Source organism: Styela clava, chromosome 9, assembly GCF_964204865.1.
Source record: "Styela clava chromosome 9, kaStyClav1.hap1.2, whole genome shotgun sequence".
Taxonomy (NCBI): domain Eukaryota; kingdom Metazoa; phylum Chordata; class Ascidiacea; order Stolidobranchia; family Styelidae; genus Styela; species Styela clava.
In genome coordinates, this window is record NC_135258.1 from 10,166,527 (window position 1) to 10,178,932 (window position 12,406).

At 36.4% G+C, this 12,406-nt stretch overlaps 1 protein-coding gene across 1 annotated transcript; it reads left to right on the plus strand.

The window, feature by feature from the left end:
* The first annotated feature begins 6,906 nt into the window (after positions 1–6,906).
* LOC120339430 (guanine nucleotide-binding protein G(I)/G(S)/G(O) subunit gamma-8-like) lies at positions 6,907–8,720 on the plus strand. Its single transcript, XM_078116078.1, has 2 exons — positions 6,907–7,036; positions 7,443–8,720. The coding sequence occupies exons 1-2, from the start codon at positions 6,947–6,949 to the stop codon at positions 7,560–7,562; spliced, it is 210 nt and encodes a 69-aa protein (XP_077972204.1). The 5' UTR covers positions 6,907–6,946; the 3' UTR covers positions 7,563–8,720.
* Positions 8,721–12,406: the final 3,686 nt, after the last annotated feature.

A 12,406-nucleotide genomic window follows, 5' to 3' on the forward strand; every position in this document is an offset into this window, starting at 1 on the left:
TTTTCTTCATCATCCAGAACAGGGTGGTCCGATTCCAGGCCCGTGGGCCACATGTGGCCCGCCGCTTCATTATCTGTGGCCCGCGACGCATTTGCACGGGGGTGGACAGAAAATCGCATTTGATTTTGGTTCGTTATAAAAATAACCAGAAAAATCTTTTGGCATATTGTTACATCATCAAATTGACTAATGTTACGGGTAGCTGAGGCAATTAATAATGTACTTGTCTGGTCTAAAATGTTAACTGGCTCTCTATTTTTTGGTCGGGAATATCTGGTAACAAAATAGGCTTCTTCATAGAAAACTGAAAGTCGAATGAGGAAACTATGATAACTAAATATTAATGTAATGGCCGAACAATATAATTCCTGCGAGTGCAACCTGACTAAACAGTATTTCAAAAAATTGTCGAGTTCTGGGAGGCCGCGTGAAAAAACTTACGCAATTTAAGCGTTGAAAGCGTGAAGAAGTATTCGGATTAATCTAAAATATTAATATACATATCGCTATAGTTACGTTTGATATTTATTTATTCTCGTGACAGCGTGATATGAATGTAGATACTTATATATATAGACTTCGATATATTACTTTTTTCTTCATCATCCAGAACAGGGTGGTCCGATTCCAGGCCCGTGGGCCACATGTGGCCCGCCGCTTCATTATCTGTGGCCCGCGACGCATTTGCACGGGGGTGGACAGAAAATCGCATTTGATTTTGGTTCGTTATAAAAATAACCAGAAAAATCTTTTGGCATATTGTTACATCATCAAATTGACTAATGTTACGGGTAGCTGAGGCAATTAATAATGTACTTGTCTGGTCTAAAATGTTAACTGGCTCTCTATTTTTTGGTCGGGAATATCTGGTAACAAAATAGGCTTCTTCATAGAAAACTAAAAGTCGAATGAGGAAACTATGATAACTAAATATTAATGTAATGGCCGAACAATATAATTCCTGCGAGTGCAACCTGACTAAACAGTATTTCAAAAAATGCTGTCTATAGCCTATGTGCTATGTCAGAAGATTTAGTCTGCGGTTATTTGTGAGTTATTTTGTAAACATGAGTTAAAAAGAAAGCTGACCAATTCAAACCTATTTTTGACTGGATATGGGAAGGGGAATACCACAATGCTTGCTTAATATACCTCTTCAAGTCGTATCGTATCGGTGGCAATTAGGGCTGGGCATTTTCGAAACACTGGTGTTTCAAAATCGAAACGAAACTTTGCCTTCGAAACGAAACGAAACACACGTTTGTCACGAACAGTAAACATGTCACCAATATTACCCATCAAATTTAATGTATAATAGACATTGGCACATATTTTTCAGAATTAAAACCACAAAAAGGAAGCAAATTCGAGAGCATGAAACGATAATGATAATTCCACGAAGGTTTCTGCTCAATGACAAAGCAGTGACCAAATGGCAAATGAATAATACGAATTAGGTCATTGTTAGAGATGGGTCTCACAAGCAGCATAGCATATGGGGCCTCTCAACGTATCAATGCTCATTTTCTACCTTATCCGATGCCACAGATCCTCGTGATCAAGTACATTCTAAAAAATATTCTTGAATCTGAATTCCGAATACATTCTAAACTCCAGGAACACAGGAAATGGGCTTTCATGATATTATCATTGATTGAAATTCGTTATATTTTGCGCTAGGGAAATGAACTTAATAAACATTACAGTAGTTATGAATTGTGGAGCACAGAAAAAAGAACAAAAGGGCGCCCAGAAAAATGTTTTAAATTAAACAGTAAAATTAACATTAACTCAGATTTTTGACACGTCTAATTTTCGTTCTGACTGTTTATCGTCAGCGTGACATCGACATCGTTAAGCTAAATTCCACTACAATTATCCCTCCCCACAGATATTGACTGTTGTGCTATACTGGGGGAATTGATTTTCATTTTGCTTATAACGCGATCATCATCATAATCAAATGAGTGGACCCGATTCACAAATTTCCATCCGCCAATGACGGAGAATTAAGACTGAAAATCGTGTTTTATTTTTCTTCAAGTCAGTTCTGATTTAAATATTTCATGTTGACTGCTATGCTTTTATTATTGTTTTTAAATTAATACCGCAAACTTGAACTGAATATTATTGTTGACGACGCCAGTCTAACTATAAAATTTGCGATAGATACTAAATAATATTTAAGAGCTATTTCATACGGGGTAAATGCAAGAAATGCTCGGTCACTATCGAAACTAAGGATGAAAAAGATTAATTACGACAAAATTTGAATTTAGATTTATCGCCGCGGTAATCTCGACTATGTTGCAAAATACGATAATATTTGTAAAATATTTTCAATCAAAAACTTTCTCGACGTGTTATAAATACTGCAAGTCGGCGCTGACTTAAATCATTTCTTGTCGGCAGTAATTTGTTGCGCGTCGCAAAGAGTGTCTTCGATTACGATAAAACATAAAAATGAAATAATTGTAAAATGTTTTCAATCAAAACGTGGACGGCGGCGCTAGGACTTGTGCGCGATATTCAATATTCTTATGAACACTAAAAACGATATTTGAGAGTCGCAATATTCGAATGAATTCGGAATTAAATTCGAATTGGACATCGCTTAATGATACCCTGACTGATTTTGGGTTGCATTTGCTATGACGTCATAATATCCATTTCGGAAGTCGAAACAGCGCCGTTTCGACATATCAGTGCTTCGAAACGTATCGAAACAGTGTTTCGAAACGCCCAGCCCTAGTGGCAATCTAAACAGTATTTTCTTCTTAGGGCACTTTCTCTGTTATGAAGAGTTTGAAATCTCACACTAAATGTACATATAGTAAGATTTTCGAACGTTTTTGGAGGTTTTAGCTTGATAAATGACAAATAATGATCAGTGTGATTGGACAATAAAAGTGTTTTGTTTTGTGGCCTGCGGATAATACAAAAATAATAGTGTAGCCAGCGAGGCCGACAACCTTGAGCCACCCTGAACTAGAAATTACCAGAATATATTAACATTCACGATTTGAATTGCTGAATATATTCACACAATATATATGTTCCCACTCAATGCTGTATTGATGATGTTTGAAGTTTACCAACATATTGCGATCTTGCAACCTACTCAGATTCTATCTTGACCACGCACCTTCCTCGCCGTGCAAACATAAATTATGTATCACAGCCCGCTGCAAAATTACAGGCCTTTGAAATAGTATAGCAACCGTGGTATTTTGCTAATTTGCAGCAATAGGCAGTATTCAAAACTAAGCAACACGGGGCATCGTGCTTACGAATAATAATTATGCTAAACGTATGTTGGTAATTGATACGAGTGTAGTCTGATAGCCTTACCTCCAAACAATCGCATTAACAGTGGAAAAAAATTAAGAATATGGCAATGAGGCCATCCATGACTAGACATTCCCATAAATAAAGACAGCCCACGACAATGGCGTTAGGCCATTCGTCTTTTACCGTTGTTTGCAATATAATAATAAACTCTTGTCGATATGCTCCCTACTGTCGACTGCAAATGTGATCAATAGCCTTATAGTAGGATATACCATATCATATGCCGGTTTCACAAGGGAGCGCAGACGCCGCGATTCGTCGCACACGCAAACGTTTTTGCAATGCTTGAGTAAATACAGCAGAGACATTCAATGGCCCTTGGCTTACGCAGTCGCGATAATAGAGCAAGCGTTGTGGTAGCGAGCTTTTCGCTAATAAGTAGGCCATATTAAATTCGCAATATAAGTATATCTTCTTGTAGCAATTTGTGTGACATACCTGTATGTAGCGCGCCCACAATATACATTGTACATTTCGAGTCTACGGAAATGAATCATATCCGTGCTGCATGGACGATCATTATGCGTTTCGATGCTATATCATTTGGGCTAGATCGATTCAGAAGCGATGTCAGCAGAAGTGAGCAACGTTAGCTAATATTACTGTGAGCCTGCTGTTGCGTTGTTTGTTTTGTTAGTCTGTATTTTTCCCACATGAGCTGACGTGGTTTCGTCGTTCCAGTATTTTCTCGGTAGTCAAAGAACTAAAAAAGGTTCCAGGGAGTTGGAACAATATAGCCTATTAGTACGAGAATTGGTCATTCTATATTATAAGGATTGGACAATTACAAGAAGTGAAAGCACGTTACGAAAGGAGAATTTTAATGTTCCATTGCGACAAAATATAGTTTCGATAGCACTAGCAAAATGGCTGAAATGTAAAATTGGAGTCTGCCTCAGTTTGATTATATTTGTTACTGATTAATTGATGCAAATATAGTTTACAACGTTACGCATTGAAAGTTAAGAACATGCACATGATTTTCTTCTTTTTGTGGTCTCGTGATTGTTACTTCCCGAAAGTTCACTGCGATCGTATCTCTCAAAACTGGTTGTCAGCGAGCGACTTGTTTTAAAAAATAACGTCGTACCTATAGCATACCATACCCGATACAATGGATGGATTATCTCTTGGTAAGCGGGGATTTAGGTTCTGTTTGCGATAATAATTATTCTACAGCGGCGATGGTTGTGAGTATAATTGGGAATTTTTGCGGTTTTTAGCTGACGGTACCTGTGTACACATTGTGTTGTTTGCTGAGAGGATGACTACTTTGTGAAATTTAACGACCGTATATTACGAAAAGCTCGTTATATAGGCAAGCTTAGGTATTTCGACGCAAATTCGGAGAAAATATGTGCCAACGAAAATTAATGGCGAATAGTTTCTCTATTATCCACGGTAGTTTCAGCCTGCTGAGGTAAGCCGCAGTTATAAACGAACTTTCGTTGACGTCATATGGCGGTAGCAACGCGACGGTTAAACTACTTTAGTGCTGAGCAATGCGATTAGCTTCCTATGAAAATTGTGTAATACAACACACAGGCTACTGAGGATGTTTTAAATGATATGTCAGAGACTGAAGATGTCTAATACCAGCAGCAAATGAATAATGAACTGTCAGCTCACATTTGAAATGAAGGTGTCATTACACGAAGCAAAATTGACAGATATTCAATTTTTAATTATTTTTTTGGTTAATGGATTGTGTTCTTGGTGTGGGTTTATTATTCAGTGAAGTGAATGCCATGAATATTTTGCGCTTCGAAACATGGCCGCACTTCGTTAGCAATAAAAATGCTAATACTGTTTGTAACTCCAATTCGCTAAAATTTGTGCCGTTATGGTGGAGATTTTGCGTTCTCTATTTTGCAAATAGACTATCAATTTCATTACATGGTCTAATATTGTCTTCCATCAAATGGCATATTGCAACAATGTCTCATATAAGTGAATAATTATGTTACTGAACGTAATTATTTTAGACATCTACATTGGAATTCCTTCTACCAAAACAATTTTCGCCCCATCAGTCGTAGTAGGTATTTGTAGAAATAAAAATATGAATGGGTTAGTGTTAGAGATCGCGGGCTGTTATTTCGGTACTTTATTGTCACTTTTTAAGTTGTATTTTGGCCTTGGAAGTTGAACCTGCGGTCTCTGTGCCCCCTATAATGTATAGGCACCAAATTCCCTACATGCATTATTTAAGTACAAGTTTATAAATTTTCTATACCTTCGGCATATATTTCTCATTCCTTTTACATCTATTCATTTTCAGTTCACCGACAAAAAATTTACATTTAAATTTCATCAGCGCATCACGGAATGTGAAATTTCTCTGGCAGTTTGTCCAAATCCTGTTACGTTTTGAGTTTTACTAATATAATAATTATATTATACCGCGGGATTTCTAATTAGCTATCAAATTTAAATGACTCGTGTCTTTTTCAATCCATATCGCAATACTGGGCGCTCCTGAAGTAGCCTATGTGTACCAATATGGATGTAACTAATTTTGTTCGCCTATTTTCCATCAAGTTATGTACAGGGACTGATTACTATGGGCAGGGGGTGTATTCAATTGGCTAACACAGACAGTCCCCGAACTCGTAATAGAACTAAAATAAGGACAATTGGAATAAAATTATGGTCTAACTCTAACCTGGTACACATACTACCGGAGTACCCAATATTGTATACATTCAGACTATTCATTTTTATTATTTGTTGTCATTCTAATTTGAAATTATATATGAGCAAACAAGACGTCTACTATATTTATCATGATTTGAAATTCTCCAAAGTGGTGTAGAGAGGATAGGATTATTATGGTATGGATAAGTGGCATGTGCGGATGTCAAAAATCAATACAATAATATCGTCTGTCTGAAAATACTCTAATTTGTATGCGCTCATGACCGTGTAGTGCCAGCGGGAAGCAAAGATAATTGCATAATCTCTGAACTTATATATTTTTATTATGAACATCACGCCTGCGAATAAGGACGAGGAGATAATGAAGACTTAGGTTATTGGTTAGAGTTAGATCCTGGCTTATTGAGCAATGGTTCTTCCAATACACGTCATTCAAAACGTTTTTAAATAAAACGTCTTGACGAGCGGAAAATTGATCATGTAATAAGTATTTGGAAATTGCCCTTGAGATGTTTATATTATGCTTTATGTTATTAGACATGGTCCACGCAACTTAGCTTTACGCATACGACGTGATTCGATTTTTGAAATTGTTTGGCAGCATAAGCACGTTGTAGAGAGAAGTTAGAATCGAATGTTATAGATTCGTATGATTAATATAACAAAAACCGTACGAAGTGAAATCAATTGGTTAGCATATAATATGGTACACCATGAACATTGCATTTCTGTGCCTGCGGATCTCGCCGCATACAAATACTTGTACATTCTTATTTATAATAGTGGTGCGGAATGAACCAACGGATCGCTTCATCAGCCCTGGATGCCCTCGTCATTTTACTTTACGTTATAGGGCGTATTCATCCTTTTGTAAATTTTTGTGCTGTAATCTTAACGTTCAGATAAACTCCTAATACTATATTAATGAAAAATTAAAATGTCCTCGGCAAAGATTCAAGAAGCAGAACGAATTGTGAAGCAACTTCAGTATGAATCGAGTAAATGTCAAAGGATAATGGTTTCACAGGTATGACTTTGAAGCCCTTTTTAACTTTTGTGTGGCAGACGGTTGTTGTTTGGTACAACTGACTGCGATAGGTTTGCACATTGATATCTGCTTCATATTTGCAGTACTCTCTACGTACAAAGAACGTTTCGCATATAAATGATTTGATGATACATTTTGGGTTAGGTATATATAAACTCGAATGAAAATGGTAAAATTAGCACCCGGCCTGCAAAAAAGATAGCTCTGGGACTATTTTAAAATATTCTCACCAATAATTGTATCCCCTGTGTAGTCCTTTCCAGTGCCAAGTTGTCTAACTGTATAAAATAATCAACTTGGCAGCATTTGATTAAAGATCCACCAAACCCCATAATACAAATCGTATTTAGATATAAAATTTTCTAACATTTCTGAATCCTCACAGGCTAGCAACGAATTATTGGAATTCTGCAACACTCAAGTAGCAGGCGATTATCTCATTTATAAGCCACCGAAGCAGCCTAATCCTTGGAAAGCAGAAAAGGGAATTTGCAACTTGATTTGATATTTTTGGAATATTCTTCCGAACTCATCATATTTATGAACGTTCAAATGTCAGACTCCACAATAAAGCAAAAAAAATGGGCATCTATTTTACTACAGCACGGTGATGCCTATGTTATAACTTTTTCGAAAAAGGCTGTTTTCTTCACCACCAAATATTTTATTGTAATCGATATATTTTATACGAGATATATTACCTTTTTATCTAAATAGAACAACTTGTTGTCGCGACTCTCCAGCATTGCTACCACTGTCAGTCGGTGAACTGCGCGGGAATTTTCACAAGACGCTTTTGTCACTCACACCATGGTGGTTATATTAAATCAATATTCAGTTTTAAGAATTGATTTCGATGTTTGTTTTAATGTTGTACATTTATTACCCCGTCTGTTATACTCACTCTGAGTGCAATATGGCGACACTCTGTTTCTAAAATGACGTATGAGTTGCAAACGTCGATACTTAATAACATGTAGATTACGTATTGGAAAATGTGTAAAACTGGCACTCTATTTTAGTTTCTGATATGACGTATACGTTGCTAACTCGTTGCAAATGTCGATACTTAATAACATGTAAATTACGTGTGAATTTTGTGGCTTTGAGATTGGAAAATGTGCAAAATGGCATATTTAGTAGCACACAATCGAAGAGACAATTTTATTAATTAATTTCATTACGCATCGCTTGTTCACTGACGTCATTGTTTATAAACAATTTTTGAAAATCATGTAGTGAAAATATTTTTGTATCTAGCGTGGTGAAATAACATTTATCAATTAAGCCAAAACAAAAATACCACAACGAAACAAGCTACCCAGGAATACAGACTTGCCGACCAATATTGAGGGATTCAATTCATTGTTAGATGATGGTATATTCTATGTTTATGAGATAACATTTACTTATATATGGTATAATTGATGTCAGAGTTGGACCAGAAGTCTTTGGTGTTTGCCCCATTCGTGTTATATATATATATAAAATTTCATTACCGCGAAATAATATTTTATGCACGAGAGATGGAGCAGCAATTTAATATTTCATTAGGTATATGTGAATTTGTATTGTTGGACATGTTTATCACTTATCAGAAAGAATTTTGAATCTCTGTTACTTCCTAAACTCATTTGCGCACAAATATAAAGTTTGCACTATGTTTGTCAGTGTTTAATTAAATTTTTTTTTGTTTGTTTCATATTATATTTTGCGGTGGTCAAGTTAAAAGAAAGATTCCTCAACTTAAACGAAATCTACCAATAGTGTGAAATTAGGAGTCCAGTGACAGATATTTTGCAATCACGCAGAAAAAATAATTGTGAATGCTGTGGTAGTAATATGTACTGCATTGCTTGCCATGCCTGCTAGAATACTGATGTTCTGATTTCTGCTGTTTCAAATACCAATACACGACTGTGTTGTGTCCTTAATAAACCGCACCACGTGCTTTTAATGTGATCTCTCACTGATAGCTGTTGTATTACATATAAATTATAGTTTCGACGTTAAGCGGTTTCCATATCCCTTGTATGCTTGCGATGTGTATAATTTTGTGAAGTGCTCATATGACACTGACTAATGGGCTCATATTATATATTCCCGACATGCTCATCCGGTGATTGTTTGAAGTATAATTGCAATGCTAATATAAACCACCTCCCGTTTGATGAAATCAGCACAGAGTTCATTACGTTGAGATTAAACATGGGTATAGAAAACGTTGACTACAATCGAGATTTTTCTATGCATTGCATTGTGCGGTAAGAAGAGGATCAAGCTGTAAAAGAGGTCTGAAATTGGCACTCGAAGTACTGTAGAGAAAATAAAAAATGCTTGTGACCTCAAGACTAATGAGAACTGGCACACACATGACAAGTCAAAGGTATCGTGCCTTGAAAGCGCGTTGCATCTTCATAATTCATGTCTGAAGGACTATTTCTTCACAATGGGAGAATTTTATGTAATTCCAAGTATTCTCGCAAAATTTTTAATAGCATGTCAACGTACACGTTATTGTTTATGTAGGTATTGATCCGCTCAAAGTACGAATATATTTCTCCGTATTTGGCCAATGCAATCTCAAATCATGTGCGAAACTGAATATGTAGGCCAATATATAAGTTCGTTTACTGACCATACATGGCCCATATTTAATAATTGAAGAATTGTATCATTCAATTGCTGCAGTTTCCATATGAACTAAATTTGACGCTTGAAGGATATTAAACGCACTGAGGTTTAAACAAAATGAGCTCATGCAGTAGAGCAGCGTTTCCCAAACTGTGTTCCGCGAGCGTCTTCGGAGTGTTCCGTGGGAAAGGAATCAAAATCCGTCTAAATTGGTCGCCATGGCGATCTAGGGATCGTGAGGTTGTCGCCCAACTGACCGTTCAATATCGTGTCACCGTGGGCCTAAAGCGACCTAACTGAGGTAGGACAGTGGCATTTTCGCTAACCGTCGACCTAGCTTTTTGACTATTAAGTTCATTATCAAGTTTACAGCAATCCTTTTGGTTTTGCTATAGGCAAACAAGTAGGTCAAAACTAAAGAATAAAGGCACCTCTACCTGGTTTTACTTTGAAATGCTGAAAAAATTACTCATGTTCGCTAAACTCGATTCAGCAAATAAATAAACTGCAGGTTGCAGCTCACAAATTTGCATCAAGTACTTCTATCTGCATTAGTCGTAAAATTAGAGGCAAACACTACGTAATGGGAAGTAAAAGACATAGAAACGTAAAACGAATTTATTGATTCATATAAAGCAAAATCAATCCGGCTAACCGGCATTTAAATTAAGAAACAATAAAACCTAATAATAAATGCAATATGTAAAATATTCTATTTTATGTATGTTCAACACAATTCTGTTAGTTTTCGCGGCGCATTTGGCAACTCGCCAAGGCGAACCCATTGGGAACCGCTGCATTACGCCGCTTTTCTTCATCAATTTTACCCTTTCATTTTTTGGTGTTCCGCAAGGCAAGATAAAACGTGTAAGTGTTCCGTGGCCGGAAAAGTTTGGGAAACGCTGCAGTAGAGTAATGCTTTTGCGGAAATAAAATACTTTTAAGCTAGGTACTCCATTTAAAAATATTTAAGTTAAAAAGCAAAATCGCTATTAGCTTTTCGCATGTGTTGAAAACTGAACTATTGCTTGAACATGTGTTGCCGAAACAACTCCGACGAATAGTTATGTATCGATATTCGATTCTAGTGGCATTTAAGTACAGTAAATACAGGCGCGCAGCCAGGATTTTCAAAAGGGGTAGGGTTCAAAATTGGAAATTTCCGGTACCGTCTGTAACAGTCACTACGATCACGCGCTCGTTAATTAATAGACCCGCCTTTTCAGCGTATAAAAAAAATTTTGTCGCGTAAAATATTCAATTCATGACAACTACGAGATTCTAAAATGTCCTCATATTTATAATTTAATTGTGTCCAACGTAACTCGCGGTTGTGACTTCTTACGTCAAAATAAAAAACATTACTGCAGTGAAATACCACGGCGATCTGTGGACATAAAAATATAAGATAAGCTGCCCGATGTATTTAATTTTGATACGTATTTTGCAATCTTGCGACCTCGTTATCGCCGTTAGTAAAATCTCGTTATCTGATATAAAATCACGTTTAGTACAATTTTACTTCATACAATGAAAATAGATATAAAGGAAACCAGTAAATTAAAAATACAAATTAACCGCCTCGATATCCACGCCGAACAGTCGCCGCGATTACGCCACTTGTTAAAAGAGCCGACTTTTTCAACGAAAAATGATTATTCTCTTGTGCAAAGTAATCAATCCATGACCGATGGGTGCATATTTAAAATGTCCTGCTTTATTAATTTAATTGTCTTCAATTTAACCTGCGGTTGCGTCGACAAAACAAGAGCCACTCTAAAACACCACGGAGTTCCGCGGACATAAAATGTGTGGTAAATTGCCCGATTATATAGTGTATCCGTATTTTGCGAATTCGACAAATTTGAAATGTACTTGTAACACTGACTCCGTTCAATTGCAATGCTGCCACCCCGATTATTTTTAGCGGACGGCAATTGCACGCGTTATCGGCGACTTTTTTTCAGTTTTTAAAAAAATTCAAAAGGGGGGGGGAAGGGGTTTTAACACATGGGTTTCGACATGACTTTGGTTGTGATATTGGTCAAAACCAAACTTCTTTTATATACTGGGAACCCAAGGTGCTGGAAGCCAGCATCCACTAGTTTATTCCTATTCTGCGAGTGGGCTACTGCCTTGACTATATATAAAGAATATATATTTCTGGTCAATCGAACTATGGCATGTGTGAAGTCTAATGTGAACACTAGGGTTTGTTCGGATAATTTTTACTATTCGGATAACAGATATATCCGGGTATTTTGTATTTTAACTATCCGGTTAACCGGATAGTTACTGGTAATTTTAGAGAACCAATTTCACAAGATTTTTGCGGTGGATTGACCGAAAACAACCACACAGTTCTATTGTAAATACGTACATATTTATATGTATTATTTTTCTCGAATACAAATGATTGTGCATTTTGATATTGTATGTTTCAATAAATAAAAATTTAAGCTTTGTAATTGTACAAAAGTACAGCTGAATAGTATAATAAAACATTCTTTTTAAATACTGTGTCCTAATTGTCTTTCCCCCGACTGCTTAGTTATTTTCTCGTATTCAAATCATATGTAAAAATTTATATTATTTCTTACTTTATTGTTAATTTTTTTGGGAGTTTCTCTTTGTGTCTAGCTCAGTGGACCTTAACCCTGGTTCGATCAAACCCTGAAGTCTGGTGGAGCAGTTCCAGGGGTTCGACGAATAACC